Source organism: Cimex lectularius, unplaced genomic scaffold (assembly GCF_000648675.2).
Source record: "Cimex lectularius strain Harlan isolate CLEC.00 unplaced genomic scaffold, Clec_2.1 scaffold98, whole genome shotgun sequence".
NCBI classification, from domain to species: Eukaryota; Metazoa; Arthropoda; class Insecta; order Hemiptera; family Cimicidae; genus Cimex; species Cimex lectularius.
In genome coordinates, this window is record NW_019392897.1 from 273,856 (window position 1) to 299,419 (window position 25,564).

General features: G+C 33.0%; 4 protein-coding genes across 19 annotated transcripts; 3 read left to right on the top strand and 1 right to left on the bottom strand.

Moving 5' to 3' along the window:
* Nucleotides 1-5,706: 5,706 nt before the first annotated feature.
* On the top strand, nt 5,707-16,971 carry LOC106664268 (E3 SUMO-protein ligase PIAS1-like). Of its 5 annotated transcripts, none has more exons than XM_014389836.2 (8): nt 5,713-5,953; nt 6,113-6,198; nt 12,160-12,266; nt 13,410-13,525; nt 13,634-13,741; nt 13,813-14,002; nt 16,483-16,723; nt 16,797-16,971. In XM_014389836.2, coding segments are annotated over exons 2-8 (864 nt in total). In that variant the 5' UTR covers nt 5,713-5,953; nt 6,113-6,196; the 3' UTR covers nt 16,897-16,971. The 5 variants fall into 5 exon arrangements, with proteins under 5 accessions (XP_014245325.1, XP_014245327.1, XP_014245322.1 ...); XM_014389838.2 differs by having other exon boundaries at nt 5,715-5,972; nt 6,113-6,229; XM_014389837.2 differs by having other exon boundaries at nt 5,715-5,953; nt 6,113-6,229.
* LOC106664270 (protein PET117 homolog, mitochondrial) lies at nt 9,339-9,775 on the top strand. The gene has a single exon (XM_014389843.2). It carries the CDS (start codon nt 9,481-9,483, stop codon nt 9,706-9,708), a length of 228 nt encoding a protein of 75 aa, XP_014245329.1. The 5' UTR covers nt 9,339-9,480; the 3' UTR covers nt 9,709-9,775.
* On the bottom strand, nt 16,948-20,272 carry LOC106664271. 11 transcript variants are annotated; one of them, XR_001340152.2, is made up of 5 exons: nt 20,214-20,272; nt 20,045-20,134; nt 19,809-19,968; nt 19,530-19,748; nt 16,948-17,174 (listed from the first exon to the last, which is right to left on the bottom strand). XR_001340152.2 is itself a non-coding variant. In XM_024229185.1 (3 exons), the coding sequence occupies exons 1-3, from the start codon at nt 19,855-19,857 to the stop codon at nt 17,012-17,014; spliced, it is 336 nt and encodes a 111-aa protein (XP_024084953.1). In that variant the 5' UTR covers nt 19,858-20,038; the 3' UTR covers nt 16,948-17,011. The 11 variants fall into 11 exon arrangements, 1 of the variants encoding a protein (XP_024084953.1); XR_002910718.1 differs by having other exon boundaries at nt 16,948-17,139; nt 19,530-19,688; nt 20,203-20,221; XR_001340153.2 differs by having other exon boundaries at nt 20,203-20,220.
* Nucleotides 20,273-20,296: 24 nt separating this feature from the next.
* Nucleotides 20,297-25,179, top strand: LOC106664269 (E3 SUMO-protein ligase PIAS2-like). 2 transcript variants are annotated; one of them, XM_024229184.1, is made up of 7 exons: nt 20,297-20,393; nt 22,953-23,103; nt 23,160-23,281; nt 23,366-23,467; nt 23,519-23,714; nt 24,667-24,898; nt 24,956-25,179. In XM_024229184.1, the coding sequence occupies exons 1-7, from the start codon at nt 20,391-20,393 to the stop codon at nt 25,098-25,100; spliced, it is 951 nt and encodes a 316-aa protein (XP_024084952.1). In that variant the 5' UTR covers nt 20,297-20,390; the 3' UTR covers nt 25,101-25,179. The 2 variants fall into 2 exon arrangements, with proteins under 2 accessions (XP_024084952.1, XP_014245328.2); XM_014389842.2 differs by lacking the exon at nt 20,297-20,393 and adding an exon at nt 20,513-20,705.
* The last annotated feature ends 385 nt before the right edge of the window (nt 25,180-25,564 follow it).

A 25,564-nucleotide genomic window follows, 5' to 3' on the forward strand; every position in this document is an offset into this window, starting at 1 on the left:
TGCTATTGAAGAAATCAATTAGCTGTATGCTTCTTGTATGAACATATCTAAATTTAGAGAGGATGGGAGCGACAATCAAGAAATGAACAGTATCTTATTTTTCTCTTGATGTTTAAGGTCAGCCAGCTTACATCGTACCTTGAAAAACCAATTTAACCCAGTGGTTAAAAGTTCAGTATTATTAAAATTAAAATGTAATAAATTTGAGTTATACTGTCAATAGTAGTAAAATAAAACAAAATGGTTTGACCGTTGAGTCAACACGCTTCCCAGTAACATTCATCTATTCTTAAGCAGATGACCATTAACTTCCACGTATCCTGATCTTCGAAGTTGGCATCAAAATTGCATGGAGTATCTCTCCACCATATCAATCCAGTGCTTGTTCCAAAATGTTTTTCTTTTAATAACTTCTAAGGCTAAAGAACGAGGAAAGTGGTGAGAAGGCAAATTGAAAATTTTAATGCATTATCTAACACAAAAATAATAAAGTTCCTCCATAGGTTTAATTAAGCAAGTAAGCCATTTGAACAGTTTTGTGAGAGGCCTGGTTACTCCAATGTTCAGTGAAAGTCATGTTTACTTTAAGCCGGCATTCACTGTCATTGCTATCTTTTGTTGATTGACGACTTTTATCATTTTATAAGGATTTAAAAATATATGCAGTCCAACACCAATATGGCTTCTCCCAACAAACAAAGTTTGTTCTAAGTGAGCAAGAAATCCCACTGAAGCTTTTTTCTCAGTCAAAATTAATCAACCAATCTGTGGTTAATTGTGTACTGAATGATCTCTTGGATTCCCAGTTACCCTTGCCTTTAAAGAAGACTAGATTTCTCCAAACAAACCAGCATTTAAGACACGAGATTGAGTCCTTCTGCGATGAGAATAAAAGAAATGAATCACTTATTGATGACACTTTTCACAATAAGGAGTATAAAACTAATTTTGTAAGAAGTTTGAAGTGTAATCCTACATATGTGTATATGTTATGTTATGTAAACTACAAAGTTTTGGAGGAAAGGGTGGAAGAATTTAGAGGGAAGAGAGTGGCTCTTGGAATTTGGATGTTGGGAGAGAAACTTTGAAAAGAAAAAAATTGTCTAGATGGTAAAGTGAGAAAATAGCGATCTTATATATTTTTTTGGGTGTTTACTAATGTGTAAATATTTCAAACAATAAGTTGCCCTAATAGTGGACACAAATTTAGATGCAGGCGTTGAGCATGAGCCAAGCGAGCAGTTATTCATAGTAAAATTACTGTGGCATCTCATCATTCCTTGACTTCGACCCTAATACAATTCAGAAATGTGGGAGTCTTTTTTCCTAATTAAATATACTACCTTCACTCTGTATGTAGCAGTATATAATCCAGAAGTAGGGTTACATACTAATCCTTTTGTGAGCAGGAGGGCATTACCACCTGAATTAGTCCATACATAGTTAACACGCTGTAAAAAAGTTCTTTTGCACCAAGGTATGTCCTACATGCCCACAAGTTTCATAAACATCACTGGCTGAAATTGCAGCATAGGTAAATGAGTTCTTAGAAATAGGTTCTTAAGGTGAAAAAATATTTGAGGGAATGAGGAATTCCATATAAATGTCCATTTAATTGTTTATTTCCATAAAACATTTGCAAAAAATTAAATAATTTGCCCTTTTTTTAAACAAATAAAAAAATATGTAATATAAAATTGAGACATTTACTACACTACTACTAGACTACTTCTACCAACTACGACCAAATGAGTACAAAATAAAAGTGCAGGTGAGCAATACAGGGAGGAATTCTCCAATGCACCCAAAAAAACCTTAAAAACTTATCAAAAATTAAATTCATATTAAAAAAATAAAATAAAAGCAATCACATTTTGCATAAAACATTCACATACAGTTCAGGAATGATTTTGCCTTAATTTCTCTCCTTAAGTTTTTATATTAAATTATTAAAATCTAAAGATTGTTTTTATACAAAAATACTCTGTACATTAAAACTTGTCATCTTAAAACTAAAATTTTTAGTAAATACTATTAGTAAATAATTAATTAAAAGGTTATGATTGTAATAACGCAGAACTTGATGATATAAGAATCTTGCAATAACGATTCGAAGTTCTCTTCAGGAAATATGCATACTTGAAGGAAACGAAAACCCACACAGTCGTGACGAAAAGATTGGTTGAAATAGGCTCATTGAAAGCTAAAAGAAATTCTTATTAAAATTGTCCAAAAGTGCAAGTTAGTGCATGTGACTTACGCATTTTCCAGTATAAGATTAAGAATATTAAATATGTAAAAATTCCAAAAAAGATAATCATGGAGCACACCGCAAAGCTCTTTATGCTTTTTAGAATGCTAGTTGTGTAGATCTCTAGCCGGCCTGAGATGTAAAGTACGTGCAGCCAAATGTTCAAAATCGAGTAACTTACTAGGGGGGAGGAACAAATAAACAACATAATTTCATATGCAAACACGCTAGAAACAATCACTTACATGTCAAAAAGCCAAAGAGTGATGCAAATTTGTTGTTTAAAACTGCAAAGCATACCATGGCGGACAGGCCAAAAAGGGCACCGATGAAGTTCGCTATCAAGCCAATTCCCGTCCACAGAGACATCCTAAGAATGAATTTAGGACAAAACTACAAAGAAGTTACAATGACATATCAACTATAAAGATAAGCAATAATCAACTTGTTTATCATTACCATGCAATGATAATGAATTAAAATTTAACTCTCGATCAATTATTTATTTACACTAACTTTATCTGTGTTATACTTACATAACATTTTACAATTTACGGATCTACCAATTTTCTTAAAACTAGTTCAAAAAAATATTTTAATTACGTATATATACATTTGTTTTATATTATTTTAACTAGATTTTTTTTTTAGTTTTTCACCAATGAAAAGAAAAAGAAAGACAATAATAATAATAACAAAAAAAATTGAAAAAGAACATTTTATCTGTCATATTTTTATATTTTCAAAGTTAAAAATGTGGTTTTACATTTATTATGATCATTTTTTATGAGGCCTCTTTTGTGGTGGCCATTCACGATCACTTCCAGCAGTCCAAACGGAGCGACGCCGTTCCAAAAACCACTTCAATGGCAGAACTGAACTGGTGTGCCGGGCTGTGCCAAATATTCGGCCAGTCCAAACTTCATCGCATCAGTCCAAACATTTACAGTGCGACGACAGCATGTCTGTCACCCACAGGTTCATGAATGGGAAAACCTGGCATGAACGGTGGAATATTGGCACGCTCTCCGCAGTTTTTTTTTCCATTCAATTGAGATTTTATTGTTGAGGTGATTGAATTGTATACCATTGTTTACCACGTTCATGGAAAGTGGTAAATAATTAAATAGTTCCTCCAATTAGCGAGTTCAAGGGAAAGATCTTTCATCAAATTGATGTGGGTATTACTTCTGTTCAGGAGCCACTTCTTACACCATTTCCTCTTCAATTTTTTGCTTTTTATATATAAACAAACAGCAGCGTAGCACAAGAGATTGTCATTCATGTTGAGACAGTAATTCACTAGATGACAATCAGAATGACTGGCTGTGGAGCAGTCGTGAATGCCCCCTCAAATTTCAGGCACTCCAAATAGAACTATACGGCTCGGTGTGGTTCCATCTGGAGCGATCGTGAATGGCCACCTAAGTCACGATAGCTCAAGTGGTAGAGGATTTAGTTCGAATCCCACTCGTGACACTCACTTTTTTACCTCAACCAAGACCTTACATAGAAAGAATAATTAATTGAAAGAATTGACTACATATTTCATACATGTGAAATATTTTGTCTTTTAGTTTTGTAAATTTTCAGATAAACCATTGATATAATGTGTTATTGATTTATATATTTTTCTATTGCATTTTATTCTTTGTTTTATTTTTACTGTTTACAGCAAGACTATGAATGTCACAAAAAGTGATGTCGCACCTGTAGACATTCCACAATAGTGGTCTCTTAAAAAAATATGTAAATAGTTTTAAACAGATTTTTGTTTTAATTTTAAACAAAACTTCTGCATTGTAAAAATGCTAAAATTAATTCCTTTTCAAAAGATAAATTATTAAAGAAAAGTTAAATTTTATTTCTGCTGTATTTTAAATGGTCCTCTTCATTTACAAAAAAATATATATGTAATAATTCTATGATGATATGATTGGATGTATGGATAGGGTCTCTCACAGGTACAGCAAGATGTATGGCGAAAATGTATCTATCATTAGGCACATAAAACAGCAAATAAAGCGCAGACATTAAACTCATGTATAATGATACATCTATTATGTCAGATGTCCTTATAGTTTTGGACCAAATATTTTAATGTTTCCTCTGTTTAGATACTCAGTAAATTCCTCAAAAAGTCCCTTACATCTTCAGCCAATCCAGATTTTTTTATTGCTTATGTTCCATAGTGACTACATAAGAGATTGACTTTTTTTAATGAGTTTTATTTAATTTATGCATTTATTTTTGTTTTACACTTCCATGTTATATGTCAAGTCTCTTGGAAACCTTGAAGTATTTTACATCTGGAAGTGAGTTTGATTTCAACTGCTTTCTATTCCCAGTCTCATCTATTTTCTTGATGATTAATATCTAATTATGACCAACTTACCTGCTGCTATTTGGGCCTCCAACAACTGAGGCCGAAATAGTACCCTGGCTACAAGAACTGTTTTGGGTAATCTTGTGCTACCAAGATTTTGGTCCCTTCGGATTTAAAGACATCCTTAAAAACGATAATTTAACCATCAACTTAAGTAAAATTGATTTCCACATGAAGGATCACCCTTGCCAATTCTTTTGGTAAATTCAATTTCACATTGGGACAACTCTATGTTCCATTTTTATTATTGTAGAATTTTAATGTACAGACTTCTCTTAACACTACCTCGGCAACGCCAAACATCGAATTTTTTCCTTAATTTTCAGTTTGTTTCAGCTTGGGTGATAATTTTTACATCTAGACCAGCCAACTTAAAATATATTTTGTTTCATTTACTGTTTTCTTGATTATTTTAGTTCATTTGTGAGTTTCAAGTACAAAATGTTGTGTTTAAAATATAATCATTCATTAGTAGAGGCAATAGATGAAGGTCGAGATTACATCAATTATAATTTATTACTTCCATATTTACAGTAAAACCACTGTTAAAGATTCAAGTACATCCATGATGATGACTCCCTCAGTGCACTGACTTGACTACGTTTAAACCCATTGTTTTTGTGACAAAGCATAATAAACATAAAAAACATAAATGAATGCCAACGTTTTTCAAAAGTCACAGTCCTCACTTATTATCTATATGTGGTTGCTGTGGTTAAAATTTAAATATACTGTGATATAAGCAAGGTGATGAGCCGACAGTTCGATCATATATAATCTTCTGGTCAGTTAATTATCCCTGGTTTGGTCTCGCAATTGTATTTGAAAATTTCCCATTTTTGTAAAGTTGGTGAGGATATAAGTAGGGTGAGACAACTTCATCGATGCTAATTTTACAGATTTGCTGGAGAGTTGTCCTAACAAATAAAAATGTGTGTCCTGCCTGACAAGCTGATATCCATAATTAAGTAAAGCGGATAGCAAATAGATGAAACTCATTGACATATGAAACCTGTGATGATAGACCATACAACATATTAAAATATGTCTTATATAATAAGTAAAGATATCTAAAATTTTTTTTGCCATTGTGATTTTTTATTTCAAGAATTCTGAGATGAGAGCACTTTTTGGTCTGAATTTTATATGCACATGATTGCAACATGTGATTTCTTTTTTTTAGGAAAATAAGTTTTCAAACCAATATTTGCTTTTAGATAGTTAAAAAAAATTACATTTAAAAAAGACTTCTCCAAGAGACCAAAGAAGAAATTACATAACGGCAATTTCAGTTAACAATGGACAAATAATGTAACGTATGTAATTTGAATTCAAGAAAGTTTAATATCAATCTAATTTACCCAATTAAATAAGGAGTAATTTTGCTGATTTTTTATGTTGATATTAAGATAATGACAAGACTGATTTTTTTTTTTTTTTTAAACAAAAGCCCTGAGGTACGATCTTTTTTCCAGGTTCTGATGATTCAAGCTGTTTCAATAATCTTCATCTTCAATCAGCTAACCTAAGAAAAATAAACAATCTACGAAGAAAACAAGATGTAAAAATCTTTAAGCATTATGATAGAAAGTGTAAGATTTTTCAAAAATTTAAATTTTATATTTTCAGTTGCGAAAACATTGACATTTATTTATTTTTTTAGTTTGTAAAGTATAAGTTTCAAATGTTCATTACGAACATGTGTAAAGATTTGAGATATAGATGTAGAGAAAGCAAATATGACAGACATATGATTGTCATATAATGACTAATTAATTAATTTAACAATGGGTTAAGATAATAAGAAACTAATTTTTTTGCTTCCCTTGAACGTTGGAAAAGCTTAAGACACTTGTGTACATAAAAAAAAAATTATATATATATATGTTTTTTTAATGCAATAAAGAAAATATGACAGACATATGATTGCCATATAATGACTATTTAATTAATTTACAATGGGTTAAGATAATAAGAAACTCATTTTTTTGCTTCCCTTGAACGTTGGAAAAGCTTAAGACACTTGTGTAAAAAAAAATATATATATATTTTTTTTTTCTTAAATTTAAATCTTCCAGTAATGTGTTGCTAATCTATTTTTTGTCTTAAAAATTGCACTATCACTTAATTACACTCAGGGGTGAGGGTAACAGTCAATTAATTAATTTCAAAGCCCTGACATTACCACTCGACCTCTGAAAATTTATTGTTTCTTGAGTTTTATTCTCCCCAGCTTGAAAACATCATTGATCATTTTCTTATTAAATAAACCTGCCTAAGAATTGACAAACGTTTTTAACTGGCTGTTTTAGTATACATTCTAAATGGAAAGATTTCTGACTTCCCATTTTGTCAAAATCGCTTCACTTCAGCTGTCAGCACAGAATTGAAGTGATTTTGGAGATATATGTTTGCAAAGCTCCATTCATACACAAGACAAGTGTCGTTCTTTTTACTTGAAAGTAAAACTCTATTTGACGCATATCCACTCTTATTGAAATAGATGGCTTACTGCCATACATAATAATGCTTGTATGCAGGGTTGAGTACCTGCAAAAGCCCCTTTTATCTAATTAATGACTGTAATTTTTCCAAGTTCTTTAAACTTTCATTAAATCAATGTACAGGTGCCAAGCTTATGGATTGGCCAAATATTCCACTCAAAGATTACAAAGTTTTAAACCCAAAATTGTAATATTAATTGTTTCTGCCCCTTTTTACATAAAAAAATAACACTTCACAGAGATCTTCACATGCCAACTGTTTTTTCGTTCATCAAAACGTACTAGATGTTTTCATAGCAAATCGTACTAACACAGAAATACGATTACTCCATTCCACACAATTACCATGTAAACGACTGAAAAGAATGTGGATAAGAGTCCTCTTAAACGATTAATATCATTTTATTAAACCAGAACAGCTGCCAATGGGTAGCTTTCTCTATAACATCCGTAATGTTACAATCATAAATTGAAAACCAACCTACTGGTTGTATGTAATACATGTACAGTTGTAGATGGGGGAAAAATCTAAGCTATAAGCAGGAACATTTGGAGGCTTTGAATCTCATATTCAATTAATATAACGGTTGCATAGGGGATCAATATCATTCCTTCTTCACTTCCACCTACCCTAAGCAATCTCACAATAATTGCAAGCAATATAGAATTATCCTTTAGCAAAGTAAGATGTCTCAACTTTATTCCTGACAAGCTTGTTAAATGTCTTTGTATATTGGGGAAACTGTTTTCAAATGTTGGAGCATAGACTGCTTTTTTACTCATGACACACTGGATCAAGATATGTCTTGAAGAAAAAAGCAAATTCAGTTGTTACTGCCAAGCTTTCGATGCATTCAAAATCTCCAAAACATGGGGAAACACACAACCTGATGACATCTTGGGTGCCAGGACACAAAGGGATTTTGGGTAACGAAAAAGCAGTCACACTGGCCAGAGGAGGATCTGCAAGACCATACATAGGCCCTGAACCTACGCTTGGGATAACAAAAACAAATACAGAATCCTCTATTGTAGAAAAAGGAGAAGTGGATAAACTTTAGCGGTGCTAGACACAATAATTGGAGAGGGCGTTTTCATCCCCTCTCCCTGGTTGACTCAACTCGAAAGACACTGCTCAGCATTCATCCTTCACACCAGTCGCCTAGTTGAGTCAACTGAGTTCACCCTGGAAAGCATTGCAATTTCAAGTTTCAATGTGGAGTTCATCGAAGATATTCGTATTAGTCCCATGATATGGGACATGAGTGTGAGGAGTATAGTGATAAAATTAAAAGAAACAAAGCTTGAAGGGAAGTAGCACAACAGTATTTGAGAGAAAGCTCCTGTTTCCCAATTTTATAATAATGGATAAACACACACTTTTCTTTACTGGGTTCCACCTTTTTTGCTTCTCTTTTGCAGAAGAACAAGCACAAGAAGTGCTCCTGCTTCCTCGGGTTCTAACATCGTACTGACCTCCTGTTGGGAAGAGAGGTTGATTCCACAAGTTGCCTGGTATGAAAGCGGCAAAGAAAGAGTCTTCACACAGCAGTAAACTAGTTGAGAGAAAACCGGGCAACTTAGTTGAATTAACCAAACCGCCTTGTTTGAAAGAAGCCTTAACCTAACACAGAAAAAAACCTAGAGAATGAAATTGTAGCAGTGACAGTCAATGACCTGACACTTCTGAGAAGAAGGATTGAGTATATTGCACTGAACTAGGAACTAGGAAGGTACAATAAGCCAGAATGCTGCAGTCCCAGGGGAGCACAAACCCCGCTTCCTAGTATCCTCATCATCATCTGAGTTCTCTTCATCTGAGATTGGGTGTCTGATAAACCAATTTAAAGACGAGCTTTAGGAAATAGCTCCACATTAACATAAATACATTAACACAACCATAAGGATCAATGGTTTTAAAAATGCATTAATACAATTAAACTGTTAAAACAGTATTGCACTCGAAGAGACCGGGTTTTCTGACACCGTGTACAAATCAAAATAAAGATTTATAAAAAATATAGTGCCTTTTGTCTACGATATATTGAAAATTATACAAAGAAATAAACAGTCAGAGCATAAAAATTATTGTTTAGTCTTGAGAACATCCAGCTCTTTAGATGATTAGTTAAAAAAGAAAATTTAAGACATTAATATCTCAGGTTTATTAAGCTTACCCGTTGGTTTAAAAATCCTGGACGACACCCTCTCGTCGGCTCCTTAACCACAATTTTACGGTAACCTTCTGTGATAACGTAATCACTAAAAATAACCTTTGTCAGTCGCTTTTCTCATTGAAATAAAATTAATTTAGATTTATTCAAAATAAATTCAACGCGATGTCGTTAGCCTCGAAGGCGACTTTTGCCGCTTCTTTGACTGTAAGTGTGGGCATAATCGTCTACATCCACTACAAACAACACTCGGACAGGGAGCAGCTGCGAGGAGGCGTCCTGAGGGATCTCGAGCTTCAGCAGATGAAGAAGACCCAAAACATCTACATGCTGGAGCAGCAGAACCATCTTACGTCGCAGTACAAGACGCAGGATGACGCCGGCGGAGGATAGCATTTACAATATAACATCCTGTAAATATCTCAAACTAGTGTAATAAAGGTCTTTTTTTAAGGGTTTATATCATTTGAACTCCCATTTCCATAATTAATAATCACAATTAATAGCGTAGCTTAATTTTAAATTTTAAATTCAGTCAAAGTCGCATATAAATAATGTAATGAATTTTTCGAAGATAATGTACTTAGACAATCGTAAAAATGGTAAAATATTCATTGCGAGTCGCTAAGGATGTTTGTAATTTGATATGTACCTAAATGTGATTAGAGTGTATTACGTAAAAGTAAGAAATGAAAAGGCGGGAAAAATATAGATGTTATCATTCTTATCATTATAACAAAACATGTACATTACATTGTAAAAAACAGTTATTAAAGTGATGAGTTTAAAAGCATTGAAGAACGTTTCCCCAGTCAAGTTTTACGGGAAGGGTGTCAAAAAGGTTGAGTGCTCGAAAAAAAAGCCGGTGGTGGTAAAGTATGTGCTCAGGGATTTGCTGAACGGACCCAGCCTCATATGGAAGACGTTCAGGAGGCAGGAGGAAGCGTTGGAATACCAGAGGCTCTGTAAAGGTGGCCTCATGACTTTCGCGTATGAGACAGCATTCGGGGCAGGGCGCCAGTTCCTTGTCGCTCACCCGGAGGTCTTTTGGCACTATAACATCCAACGGGAGCCGGAAGAACGCTGCACGTACGAGATTGTCCCGGAGAATACAGTGTCCAAGATCTACCTCGATCTGGAGTTTAACAAGGGCCTCAATCCTGGATCCGACGGCGAACTCATGGTCCAGGCGTTCATCGACATCATCACCTTCTACCTGAAGAAACATTTTAAAATAGAATGCCTTAGAGAAAACATCCTGGATCTGGACTCCTCGTCAGATAGTAAATTCAGTCGGCACTTAATTTTCAATCTGCCAAACCACGCATTCATCGACAACAAAAATGTTGGCAATTTTATTAAGAAGATATGCAGCGATTTGAAGAGAGCGAATCCGCCACCTGAATTATCTACGATAAAACTAGAAATTATCAAAAGTCTCTTCGTGACCGATTCAAAAAACAATAGAGTTTTGTTTTGCGATGAAGGCGTTTACACAAAAAACAGACACTTCAGGTGTTATCAAAATACGAAAAAAGGCAAGAATTCTTCTTTAGTCCTGAGCAAATCGAACATATTTAAATGTGAAAATGAGTTACAATACTTCTTATCGTCTTTAATAACAATTGTGAAAAATGACGTACAAATCCTTCAGTATTCGACTGAAAATGAAGACATAAAATACCAAAGAGATGCAGTTCCTAAAAGCAGCTCTGATGATATCAGTACAAGTCCATATCCGATGTTAGACAAATTCATAAATGATTACGTCAAACCTGGAAAAATATACAGAAGTGTTTATTTCTCCTCATCTAAAACTCTTGTGTATGACATTGTGAACAATCGTTTTTGTGGGAACATTGGCCGTGAACACAAGAGCAACAATGTCAAATACATTGTCAATATCGATTGCAGCACGTTTTACCAGAAGTGCCATGACTGGGAATGCAGGGCCTACAGGTCTGACGAGATACCCTTGCCGGCTGAACTCTGTAAAGCGATCAGGCTGGAAGAAAGTCTTACAAATGAACCAGACAGATTTGGCCTCTTTGGTGTCTGCGATGAGATCTCTCCAGAAGTTCTCGATGAAATAGAAAATAAAGCTTTAAAAAAAAGAAAACTTGAACATTTTCCTTCATTTGGACTCAGTGATGAAGAATTTCTTCAAATTGATACTGGAATTTGATTTTATTCTACATTATTATATTTTTTATTGGATTTAAATTTTCATGTAAAATGTATAATTTTACAACATATATATATTTATTCAAATAATTATTTTCATAATACCCCCAGTTAAATAGATTTTCATTATCCCGCCAACTAAATGAATAAATCTTCCAATTCTTTTTGTAATAGTTTATAAAAAGTTGTGTAAAAAATGTATTGTTAACGGTAGAGAAGAAAACTGTAAATTTAATTATAAATCTATAATTTTTTTTTTTAAATAAACCAATTTATTTTTATGTATTATATTACTAATTAAATATTATTTATATTTCAGTTTGTAATGCATTTCGGGCTATGCCCCTGGTCCCTCTTCAGAACTCGCAATGTAATTAAATTAAATTTAACTCCACATAAAAAATAAATAAATAAATAAAATTTAATTACAGCTGCAAAAATATGTTGAAAGTTCAAATATGTCAAAAAACATTACAAAAGAATCTAAAATTTATTGTACTTAATTTTTGGGTAGGTATATTAAATAATAAAAAATAACATTTTAAAATCAATTGCGATTTTTCCTATTTTTTCCTTCCTCAGAAAACAATATGGAGTGGCTTTATTCTTCTTTTCATTTTTCAAATGTCCGGTTACGTGTTTAATTTTTGAATTTTACAGGGGCAAGAAAAATCTCCAATTTTTGAATGGATGTGTGAATAAAAATGCAATATGGGAAGGGGAACATTTTCGCCTGGACGAAAAGCTAATGCAACCACAACTTTTAGGTAATTATATCGTTTTAATATTTTTTAAATATTTTATTTACTGAACTTGTAATCTGGGATGAGCAGTCACTAGGTAAGAAAACACTCCTATTTCTTAGGCCGACATTTTAGAAAAAAGTATTTTTTGCATCAAGAGTACCATTTATCAAGTAGTACTCGTTTTACCATCTATGAGGGTGTACATTTCAAACAAGAGGAAACCAGTTGAAAAATGGAAAATGGGGATTTGGACCAATTGTAGAATGGAACGTATTTATATTTCAATCACAATGGTAGTAGGTAGTTCACCGTCATCTTTTATCTATTTGTCATACCATATTTTAAAACTTGAAAATTTCCCCTGCATATTGATGATGGCAAGATGAATTGAGTGCATGATCTTCCCCTAATCATTTTCAGCTGGATGCAGGAAAATTCAAATCCAGCTCATTCCATGGTTAGCACCATTGATTAATCATATAGTTGATTTGATCTATGCTGTTGCAAATCCTTGTCTGTGCCACCCAATGGGTAGTTTGAAGTTATGCCTTCCCAATTAGGAATTTATTTATTTATACTGTAATAAAGCATTAAACACACTAGATAGTTTTGTTTTGAAAAGATCCTCTTTTAAGTGGAGTGTTGAAGGTTTTTTTTTTTTACATCAAAATGAGAATTGTAATTGAAGTTAAAATTATCTTGATTTTGCATTAAAATAGAGATTATTATTATTAATTTTATTAAATTCATGTGTATTAAATGAAATATATCACAGGGAATTCAATCAAGAATCAACCAGCTATGATGATCAATTGATTATTGAGATGTGGTCTAAAATGAAGTAGTCATATCTTTTTATTTATTTTTTAAGATATGTCTACTTCATTTTGGACCACCTGATCCCAATCATCAATTATTAAATTTAATAATATTTTAGCATTTTGTTAATGGATTTACATTTATCTGGTCTGCCTAGCTTTGTTGGTTTTTGCTAACCAGTAATGTTCAGAAATCAAGCTAGAACTTAAATTGTTACACTACAAACAATTGATTCATTGTGCACCCAAAAATTATTGTAAATGTTACACATTTTGGCCTGTACTAAAAATGTGATAAATTATAAAACAATTTGTTTTAATTTTTTAATATTTTAAATATTTATAGATACAAAATGGAACCTTTTTAAAAAAGTTGTGCAAATCAATTTGACATTAAATAACTTTCAAACGACTAAATTAAGAGACACTGAAAATACTCCGATTAAACGGAGCCATAAAAAGGTATGTTTATGAAAAAATGCTGTGACTTTTTATGACTTTATCTAACTGATTAACTGATCGTTTCCTATTAATCTGTTAAATAAATTAACTATTCCTATTTTATTAAAGGTCCTGCTGAGATTTTGTCAGGTGAACCCAAATAAGGAGGTTTTTCTCGATAGGTACCCACCAAAAGTTTTTATTCAAGTTAACGATCAGTTGTTTTTGCCAAGGAAGGCAAGTTTAATTTATAACAAAATGTAAGTGTATATCTTAATTTTTTTATTTTAATTTTACACTTATTTCAGCAAGGGCCAATTAACATAACATCAGTGCTGACTGTGAAACCCTTTTTGAAGAACTCAATTAAAATCATATTTCAAAGAAGTGATAAAATTTTCATTGGAGTTTTATTTATTGCCCAGACACCGAACCCACAGCTTTGGGATCACAAATCTATATCATTAATCCAAGAGTACAAAGTGACAAGGAACAAAAGTGAGTAAAACATTCTCTACCTAGGGTGGACATAAACTTGACGAATGAATCTTTACCAATAAAGGAAAATAATTGCAAGTCCAAACTAAACCAATAGGATACGCAGTAATTAAATTGTATAATAGTGTAATAACTAAACTGCCGATTAACTTGAGGGACCTCAGTTGTCTATTTAAAATGAGAGATGAATTATTTTACCTAAATTTCACCCCATGGATTGAAAGGAGAATTGAGCTATGTTCATTGTGTAACTTAGGTTCACTTTTTTGGCTATATGTCCAGTGTTAACAGAATTCAAGATGCGACACCTTGCTTCATCCTTTAACAGAAACAAACTTAAAAGAAATGCTAAACACTGTAGACAGTTTGAATCTTGTAAATTATGCTCGCTCAGCTTGGCATTACAGATGTTATTTAGTTAATGAATTTAATTATTAATTTTTATCTTATATTTTTGTTGACCATATTAAACACTCTTTTATTCAATTTAAGTTTTTATTTAACTATTTTTTCAATATTTGAATGCAACGTCAATTCAATTTAATTTGTAATTATACGAAAGATGATAATAATAATGCAATTCTTGTTTACATATAATACAGCATGAGTACTATTTATTATTATTATTATAGCAAAACTATGTCAAAAAAATTAAAAGTTATTATATAAGTTATGTCACCCTCAGTCATGGCACAATGTATAATAAATATAATGTATTCTTGCATTTTATTATTATTCAATTTTTTAAAAAGTAATTTATAACTTAATTTGGCATTAAAAATATTTTAAATCTAGAATGTTGGTTATTTTTTTTAACTAAACACCATTTAAAAAAAGTAATTTATATCTTAATTTGGTGTTCAAAATATTTTAAATCTAGAATGTTGGTTATTTTTTTTTAACTAAACACACCATTTTTTTTTTGATGTTGGTTATTTTTTTTGAGCTATACACATCAATCTAAACACCATTTAAAAAAAAGTAATTTATATCTTAATTTGGTGTTCAAAATATTTTAAATCTAGAATGTTGGTTATTTTTTTTTAACTAAACACACCATTTTTTTTTTGATGTTGGTTATTTTTTTTGAGCTATACACATCAATTTTTTTTAGTAATTTATACCTTAATTTAGTGTTAAAAATATTGTACATCTAGAATGTTGGTTTTTTAAACTAAACACGCCATTTTTTTAATGCAATATATTTTAGTTGCAAATGCATTTTGGGTCATGTCCCTGGTTCAATTTAACTAAGCAAACTCTGAAGAGGGTCCAGGGACATGGCATAAAATAAAGGAAAAATGAAATAAAAAAATAGAAAAACCCACCATTTCTAGATTTAAAATTATTATTATTTATATATTAATAAATTCATATATCATAAAATGATAAGATAATTTATAGTATAATATCAATGAAAGAGCAAGCTTGTATTATTGTAATAGATACCTTCTAATAGGTAGGAATAAATTAAATAGTCTCCAGGTTAAGTTCTTAAGTTAAGTCTTATAAAAACAATTCTTCTATGAAGGAATGAACAATGTTTTCTTATATTTCGACCTCAACACTTAATCTTATGTCACTGACCTATTATCCCACCTTCATGAAGGAATGAAGCTCTGCAGTTTGTTAGTAACTTCTTGTTCTTCTGCTTCTTTGAAAATTCTGATTGCCAAGTTCTGCAAGATGTTGATTGTTTGTGTCCAGTGGAAGATTTCCATTGCTTCCGGGACCCTCTCCTAATCTGTTTTGAATATTTTACTCTAACAGTGTGTTCCATTTCACATGTTTTGTCAATAGTACAGTGAATTTCTTCCTTGCTTTCCCATTTCCCTTGATTTCTGTGGTGGTACCCAGTCCTGGGCAACTATATAGTTTTTGCAATTCAGAACTGTCTTTATTCTCAAGTTTGGGTTCTTTTTCAATTTCATTACAGTTGGTTTAGTTTTCTTCTTTTTGTTGTTCTTTGTTTTTTTATGGATTAGTTACTTAAATTATTGTTGTTAGGCCATTTATCTTAAAGGTTAAATTAAATTTATTAGTCCTGTGATAATTCAGCATTCTGTAGTATATTCATATAGTTTTATTAACTTTTATTACAAATAAATATAATTTATTAATTATAGTTAATTATCAATAAGTAATCCATAACAGAATAAGAAAGGCAATAAAAATGAAAAGAAGAACATCAAAACTGATGAGAACTTACACTTCGAACTTTACAGCTCAGAAAAAAACATCAATGGAATAATTATGTAATATTCCAGATAATAAAACTTCCTGAATATGGTGTAAGATGTTTAATTGTTTCAGGACTTATAAATGTAATTGATTAATTTAACCTCCTCTATTTATTTGTCATTTGTATATATATTTTTTTTTTCAAAAAAAAAAACAAAACCACTGCATTAACAAACAATTATTATAATACAATTAAATTGATGATGATAGTTAACTAATAGAAAACAATTAAATTGCAGTTGCCAACTTGTTTCATGGGGCTGATGGTGATTCTGATGTGAAGATCACTTCCTTGAATGTTTCATTAAAATGCCCTCTCAGCCAAATCTTAATCAATGTGCCGTGCATTGGGAAGCGTTGTATGCACATTGAATGTTTTGATATGGAGTCGTATTTCGATGCAAATTCGACAAAAAACCCAAAGTGGGAATGCCCTATTTGCAGAAAAGGCTGCCAGCCTGACAACTTGATTATTGATGGGTACCACTGAACAACAATATAAATTACTTAAAATCGAACTACATACTCAGTATAATAATATTTGTTATTTTAGGTATTGGAAAGCAGTGTTAAAAGAGATCCCATTGGATTGCACTTCTGTAAGTTTGCAAAAAGACGGCTCTTGGATTCCCCTGTGTAACTCTAAGAATTAAGTGTAAACAATTTGTAATTGAGAATTTTATTTCAAAATTATATTAACACAGTAATTAAAGAAAATCTTTAATGCATTTGCTTTTATAAATTTATACTGTAAACATAGCTATACTGTTATAGAGCTGTTGGTTCTGTGAGGGGATGAACCTGTAGGGGAACTGCGAAGATGATCAAATGCCAACTTGGATCTGACCATATAACCAGCAAGAATAGGCAAGTCAGGATGATTCTAATAGTGGCCACTGCAAAATCAATAATTTGATTACATTCACATAGCCTGCAAACAGAGATAATGTTAGAAACAAGACACATATCAGACACATCACACTGGGTATACCAAAGCAAACTCAACCAATTATAATCCATGCCATTAATGTTTCATGTCAAACCTTAAAACAAGTTCTGATAAGATAATTCAAATTATAAACTGTTTCAAGCTTTCATAAATAAATAGAAAACTAGTGGAAGAATGCTAAAACTAATGGCTGTCCAATTGTAGTGTCAAAAGGTGGCTTTTGAGAGTGTCAATGTTACAGCTGAGATACAAGAAACTACAACCAGATCTAAGGAGGAGGCGGGGGCCGCGGTAGCCGAGTGGTTAAGGCGTCAGACTCTCGGCTAGTAGATCCCGTGGTCGTGACTTTTGTGACGCCTAAGGGGACCGGTGGCCGCAATTGAAAGAAATTGACACGGCACTCATCAATGGAAGGGGCAGGAACGGATCTCAGCGACCCTGAATTTGGTCCTAACCCCCTTCAAAAATGAGTTTCTTCGATGGAAGAACACCAGTACAACGGGGGCTCAAGTTCACATTTGTGTTGCGAGCCCTCCCCCAAAATATGGAGCCAGGGATAAAGTACAATAAGCTGTACAGCTCAGCTGCAGTGCTCAGGAGGGAACTCCTCCAGTCCCTGGTATCAAAAAAAAAAAAAAAAAAATCTCAAAAGAAATAAAACAAATGAAATGGCTACAACGGTGTCTGATAAAATGAGAGAAAAGCTCAACTTTGAAAGACCTTCTAGTGGGCATAGACATTAGAGACATTTGGAAAAAAGCTGACCCCAAATTACAAGAAGGGCCCCTAATATGGTGGACAGATGGATCGAAGAAGGAACAGGGAGTAGACATAGGAATAAAAGGGCCAAACTTCACCCTTGCGAAACCCCTTGGACTAACCCCAACAATTTTCCAAGCTGAAGTCAATACAATAAACGTGTTCACAGGAGTTAATAAAGAAAAATATGAAAGGTACACGTTATATATTTGCTCTCAGACATCCAGGCAGGCTATAAAGGCATTTAATGCTATGCTTTGAACTCCAAACTTGTCCGGGAGTACCTAACCTGCAAAACAAGATTACCGTTGAGTGTAATATTGGCCTTCATGATAAATATTGAAATAAAGAGATAGGGGATGAAGCCTTTTAGGTAAAAAAAACCAACTCTTTTTTTGCCGTCGAGCTTTCGGCTATATTTAACGCCTTCCTCAGGACATTGAAAAAAATATTTTAAAAACTTGAAAATCAATTTGGACATATGGTCCAAATAGAAGGGGCCGGATAACTACAAAACAAGTTTATCTTAAATTGGATCCCTGAACATAAAGGCATAGAAGGAAATGATAAGGCTGGCCAACAAGCCAAAAAAGGGGCAACCCTCTCATCCATGGGACCAGAACCACAGCTAAATACTACAGAATGAGTGCTAATATTAATATTAATACTATATTCTTAATTGGAGCTTGGCCCAATCCATCAACCGGGCTTGAAACTTAAAAGTAGAGGTAAATAGAAGAGAGCACAAAGCAAATCCAAAAGTGAACTATGAAAAGGTAATTCAATCAAAACCTGAAGAAACATGTATAAACAATAATATTCATATGTACATAGGAGTGGCAATTCAATAGAGATAATAGTCATGCATCATAGCTTTTTTGATATTGAGCTTTTTGCAGTTCTAGCAAAATAAAGTTTTTAGCCAACATAGGTATTCAGAGGTGTAATATTAGTGATAGCCAATAAGTTTTGGTTTAGGGATGGTTAGTATGTTTACTACCCAAGTTGTGCTACCAACAAATTTACAAACAACGTTTAATTGTGATATTATTGCTATACTAAATATTTAAATTATGCTATCAATAATCGGTTTCTAACATACAGACATAAACAAGAAAAACAAGTTTATGTGATATTTCACTACATTGACCGGAAAATATGACGTTTGTAACTGTTCAACATGTCAGACAGACCCCCAGGAAAAACAACGTGGGTGTCACAGGAAAATGCGTAGCTCGGGTGTGCCGGTTCGTTCACCATATTGTCAAGATTAAGCCTTTTTGGCATGGCAGATGTTATGCCTCTGCATAAAAAATAAGCTTTTAGATTTGCCATCTGTCCCGGCACGAATTTATTTAAATTAAGGGGAAAAAATGGTAATAAAGCACGGCAAGAACACTTTTTCTCAAATGAGAGAAAATGACACGAAAACGTCTTGTTATAAAATTTTCTCGGGTCTTTTTGGGAATAGGGACCCCCTCGTTATCTGTAGAAAACTTGTTTTACTGTTTTTACACATTTATTCTGGTGGCCAAAAATGGACAATATAATTTATTAATCGATTGAACAAATCATTACCGCTATTTCTGTGACGCCACAGAAATTCACAAAAATATGAGTCTATCAAACTTCGTCTTGTACCATGTTGTAGGATGCCCACATGTCCGACATCATGGTTGTACCTGGGTGAATACATCAAATGAACTGCGCAAACTTCTCTAAACATATTTTTCCAATCTGTAATAATATCGGTAGCTAATCCCAGTTCCTCTTGACAAATTTAGTAGATGTATATTCCTTAGTATAGGAAAATGATAAATTTATTAAATGGCAAATTTCCGTTTTCCAAAAATGTACCTTTTCTTACTCCAAACGTTGTTTGCAGGCTTTCACGTGACATCTCCATCTATCCTTTTTCTCCTAGATGGAGTTACATTTGATGCTTATTAGAACAAACACTTACACTGTGCAAAGTCCCCCTTACGCTGAAGAAAAGAAATCATTTTTTCCTTTGTATCTACTTGAGCAAATAAGTCAAATAAAGGCATGGTTTTCTCTTTAAGAATAGAAAATAACAGAGATAAAACTATTACCAAAATTATCAAGACAAAAATAGATATCATTTGTTGTCCTTCTACAACAGATAATGAGGGGGTCCCTATTCCCAAAAAGATCCAAATTTTCTAAAATATAACAGTAATTTTATCACTAAAACCTTCAATACTTAAAAAAATATAAATATAACGAATACATAAAATTTACTTTTCCATCACAAATCATGAATTTACACAGCTTAAATTCCGCTGTTGCAATATCGTAATGACATTATTTGGAAGGCATTGGACAGTTTTGGTGCTTTTTGTACTTAAAATTTTTCATATTTACATGAAAATTTAAACCTTTTTCACGATTTGCCTTACTGTACACTAATCCTGCGCCATGGTAAGTACACAATTTCTTTAAAAACTAAAAAAAAACAAAAAAAACATAATTTTCATTGTAAGACTGAACACGATCGTCTTATTTATTCTTAAATCACCAATTGTTTACCGGTAAAACACACGTACTGATCGACGTACTAATTTTTAATTAATTCATGTTTAAGTTTATAAACAAGTGATGGCCTTTTTAATAAAGACCAACAAGCGATGTTAATGTTGATACTTTATAATTTCAAAAAATAAAAGTTCGTAACCTAACGGCTTATTGTAAAAATATACATTTATCGCATATTAAACAGTCATGTACAGTAAGGTTAGTAGGTAATTAATTATTTACAGATTGAGCTTTTTATACTGTTCACGTTTAAATAGGCTTAGTTTAAACATAGAATTAAAACAAAAACAATTTTTCAGTTTCTATTCAAAATTTATTGTTATGCATAACAAACGAAATAAACGTGAGTCATATCGCTGTTTCCTCTTTAACGTCATGATGATACCAGATCGATTTTTTCATTGTCAGATATCCGGAATGTATGTTTAGCGGAATACAATCTTATTGCTGAGGGGCTTAACCTAATCAACGTAAATAAATTTTTTGTTAGAAAAAAGGATCGTAGGAATAAACATAGATTTAATTAGATAACTTTATTGGATAAACCGAGTACACGCATGAAGGGCGGCTACAATGCGGCTGACTATTCAACGACTGCACAAAATACAAATCGATGTTAACATTGTTTAAATACAATCGATTAAAGTAATATAAATTACTATTTCTAACAATTCCTTCCTTTAATTTATATTACTTATGTTCACAATTAAGTAAAGTACTTCATAACATGTTTGCATGTTAAACGTTCGCTGACAGCCTTCGTCATGACATCAGCAGGTTGATCTTCACTTTGGACGTCCTTCGCTAAGACTGTCCCTCGTTTCACTTCGTCTTTCACAAAATGAAATTTACGGTTTATGCGTTTTGTTCTACCACTTTGTTTTTCGCCTAAGATCCAATCAATCACTGCTTTGCTATCCGTATACAAATTTATCGTGATACTGTAGTTCTCTCCAATGAGTTCTTCTATAAACGATTTAACCCATAACGCTTCTTGTAATCCAGTGGTTCCCAAACTTTTTTGACCCATGGACCCCTTTATACAGTCAAAAATTGCCCAAGTTAAAAAGCCACATAAAAGCATAGTATAAAAATTACAAAAAAAACAAAACATTTTGTTGAAAAAATATTTATTGAAATTATAAATATATATAAGTTATAATATTAATTACTTTTGTTAAAAAAAAAAAAAAAAAAAAGAAAAAAAATTCTTTAAAAAATACGCAGTTTCGGTTTTTTTTTCCAGTCGAAGATTGGAATTAGTTAAAAAAAAAAAAAAAGAAAAAAATAATGACGGATGAACGTGATGAGATGTTATGAGTGTATATGTCTGGTTTGTGAGCAGCAACCGCAAATTCCCACGAGCACTAATTTCTAGTCGGTTTCTTTTTTTGTGATGAGGTTCATATCGGCACTGAATCCTGTATTTCCTTAGTTCCCTGTAGATATCTGAATATTCGCTTTACTTCTGTCCAATGTAATTCACTTGGATCTTTGTTGTACTGTGACAGGCTACTAACAGCATATGCTGTCTGGCCAGGGTCATTCTGTCTAAGAACATTAAAGATCCGATTGCTTCTTGGTAACGTTGCATGTTATATACTGGTGAATCTTCATAGTTGTCCAGGTTGTCTCCTATTGCCCGAGGCGTCTTTACCTAATTGCATTCTGTCATTTGATGGTGTTCAAGAAGATCTTCAATATATTTTTTCTGCGAGATTCCTATTCCTTGTCCTAGTGTTGCTAAAATGACCCCTAAGAGTACATCATCAGGCATTCTTCTGATCTCAATTGTTGCTTCTATCATAGATATATATTTGTTAATAATTTCATCCGTTTTTCTCAGTATAAAGGAGACATTCACATAAATTAACTTAAGCCCTTTGTTATTCTCCCTTTTCCTCGACGATCTCCCGGATTGTCTTGAATACGGTATACGCTACGGAAATATTGAAATAAAGATTCTTTTGTACGCGGACGATNTTTATCTAATAAAGTACTTTTTCATTCATTCATTCATTCACATAAATTCCAATTATCATAAGTAGTTCCTTCTCTCTTTTGGTGAATACACATGATTTTCTTCTAAGATTTGACTTAATTTTTTATACCGGCATCTTTCCATTGTGGTAAACCATATATGCCCTTTTCTACTTTCAAGACTACGTCATCCTTAACGTTGTCAAACCCTGAGGGTAATTCCATATATATTGGATTGTCAAGTGTCGAATTCAGGTAAGCTGATTTCACATCATAATGGCGTCTTTTCCACTTCCATTTTGACCCTAAAGTGCATTGCGCACATGGCTTACCTTTGACCGGAGGCTGATAAAATTAAAAAAGCACTCTTATACTTCTAATGCATTTTTCCAAAATTTTGTTGATTTTTGGAAGTTTTATTTTATACATCTATGGATGTCAGTTATTTCAATGAGATTTCAACAGGCCGAGTCACACACGGCGTTCGCTCCCGTCTTCCACAGTGTGCCAGGGAAAAGGACACCGATGGAGCCGATTCGAAGTTACGTTTCAAACTTGTTAAAAACGTCTCACATGTACGATTTCATCTGTTATCTAGTACCTGTAATAATTCTACGTGAGTAATTTTCATCATTCACCTTGTCACGATTTGTAATATCGATTTGAAATCAGCTCAGAAGCAGCAGGCGAAGAGATTCAACATCAAGCTGACTTTGGAACAGGCGAATTCATTAGCCCTTTCGAGAGATATCGTCATCGTCAATGGCGAGCTCGAAAGCAAGTTTTGGACCAAGGCAAATCTAAATTTTTTTTTTTAAATCAATATTCAGAACCGATATAATAATATATATNTATATATAATATTTGACACTGTTCAGGTAGTGTTCAGGGTGTGCAAAGCAGAAAACGGTCGTTTCGTCGTCGACCTTCCATTGCACCTTTCGATTAAAATTAACGGACAAGTTGTCATCCGGGACCAGGTATGTTTTATTATCGCTATAATTTTACGCCAAATGATCGCAGTTTTACAGGAAGGACCTTTAGAGCTCACGAAATATTTCAAATTCAACCCAGAACTGCCCAACACCCTGATAATAGAGTACCCGAAATATACGACCGGTATGATCTTCGTAAGCATACTTCTGGTCAAGGCGCTTAGTTGTGAGTCGATGGTCAACAACCTGATCGTGACGAGAACGAGAAGCAAAGACTACACGAAACAAAAAAGTATGTTGATCGTTGACGGACAGACATGTACTTGTACATGTACGCGGTGTTATGTAATGGTAAAGAATGTTACGGAGAGGATCGACCAATTTTTTTCAATGTTGAAGAGGATCAGGTTTATGGACTTGAATTAAGTTACAAATTTATATAAACAATTCGCCGAACTTTCGCTACATGTAGTCGCATAATCGGGGCACTGCTGCTGAATTATGTGTTTCATATTTGAGAAAGACAACTATTTTTATCCATTTCACAGAACATTTGGACCATTATGCGCTTTTTGACTAGATTCTTCGATCGTAGTTGTGGTTTTTATGTTAAAACCAAATGGTTTATGTTAAATGGACTATTTTTTTTCGAGTAAAGTTGATTAGGTAAAATTTAAAATAAATAGTTTGTCTCCGTCGAGGTCCCTCCGTCTTGCAAAATAATGATTTTTTTCATGATTTTTTTTTCTCGTAGAAAGAAGGACCTCGACGGAGACAAACTATTTATTTTAAATTTCACCTAATCAACATTACTCCAAAAGAATTAGTCCATTAACATAAAAAACCACAACTACGATCGAAGAATCTAGTCAAAAAGCACATAATGGTCCAAATGTTCGGTGAAATGGATAAAAGTTGTCTTTCTCAAATATGTAACATATAATTCATCAGCAGTGCCCTGACGATGCGACTATATGTAGCGAAAGCTCGGCGAATTGTTTGCATAAATTTTTAACCTCATTCAAGACCATAAACCTGATCCTCTTCAACATAATGGTAATGTTTTCGCTTTTGTTGTAAACGGCAGCACCATTCTGCACAAAATGGATCTTTAAACTTAAAAGAAAAGTGCAGTATGTTTAACGCCTTTTTGTCTCATTTTCAACGACATAACAGTAACTCTTTAACTCCGTAAGACCTTTCATCGCTTAATACGATTTAATTTCCGATTAATATTTTTTCAGTTATCAAAATGCTCGAAAATGAAAACAACGATGTGACATTCATGTCGTCAGAGTTATCACTGATATGTCCTCTTAGTCAGACAGTAATGGAATTTCCCTGTCAGGGAATTTCCTGTTCACATCTTAAATGTTTCGACGCCTTCACTTACCTGAGTCTTAACGATTTTAGCGGAAAATGGATTTGCCCACTTTGCAAAAAGACAACGCTGCCTTCCAGCCTTGTCATTGACGGGTAAAAAGAACTCATCAACACATTTTTTCAATCGCCCTGATTGTAATTTTCGTCTAGGTATCTGGCCGGCGTGATAAATACGCTGAAAACTTCAAATTTAAGTTGTTCCACAGTTGCCCTCCTGAAGGACGGTTCTTGGCAGCCGAAGAACAACGGAGAACAAAAGGAAGTTTTAGAATCAGATCCAATAGCCGTACTATGATCAGAATTTTTTATTGATGTTAATTAGTCAGTAGGTAACTAAACATATGTATGTTACTAATAAATATTTTAAAAAAGTCTATTCCGCATCTTGCAACTGTTTATATTTATTGTTAAATTCTTTTCAGTTACTTAATCTTTTTATATAAGGTTTTGGTTGAGATAAAAAAGTCAGTGTCACGAGAGGGATTCAAACCCACGACCTTCGGCTGAATACGCCGCTGCTCTACCACTTGAGCTATCATGTCTTCGTCTTCGATCCACTCGGACACCAACTTCCCATCTCGAACCACCTTTTGAATTTTCCCTCCTTTTTGCCATTTTTCAAATGTCGTGTAATCTATTTGATTCTCGGCGACAAATGAAATTTTGCTTATTACATCTATTAGTTTTCGTGGCCCGATTGACCAAATAAATTTTATTGTTAAACCCACGCAAGCAGGTGGAAATGAGTAAATTTGTACT

Bases quoted from the DNA above. Each gene is read 5' to 3' on its own strand.
- LOC106664270 (XM_014389843.2), top strand. From the start codon at position 9,481: ATGTCGTTAGCCTCGAAGGCGACTTTTGCCGCTTCTTTGACTGTAAGT.
- LOC106664268 (XM_014389836.2), top strand. The intron at 14,003-16,482 runs GTGAGTAAAACA...ATTAAATTGCAG, and splicing joins CAAAGTGACAAGGAACAAAA to TTGCCAACTTGTTTCATGGG. The intron at 16,724-16,796 runs GTACCACTGAAC...TTGTTATTTTAG, and splicing joins GACAACTTGATTATTGATGG to GTATTGGAAAGCAGTGTTAA.
- LOC106664269 (XM_014389842.2), top strand. The intron at 23,468-23,518 runs GTATGTTTTATT...GCAGTTTTACAG, and splicing joins AAGTTGTCATCCGGGACCAG to GAAGGACCTTTAGAGCTCAC. The intron at 23,715-24,666 runs GTATGTTGATCG...ATATTTTTTCAG, and splicing joins AGACTACACGAAACAAAAAA to TTATCAAAATGCTCGAAAAT.
- LOC106664271 (XM_024229185.1), bottom strand. From the start codon at position 19,857: ATGGAGATGTCACGTGAAAGCCTGCAAACAACGTTTGGAGTAAGAAAA. The intron at 19,689-19,808 runs GTACATTTTTGG...ATATTATTACAG, and splicing joins AACGTTTGGAGTAAGAAAAG to ATTGGAAAAATATGTTTAGA. The intron at 17,140-19,529 runs GTAATGATTTGT...TTGATTTTGCAG, and splicing joins GTGGCGTCACAGAAATAGCG to TGGCCACTATTAGAATCATC.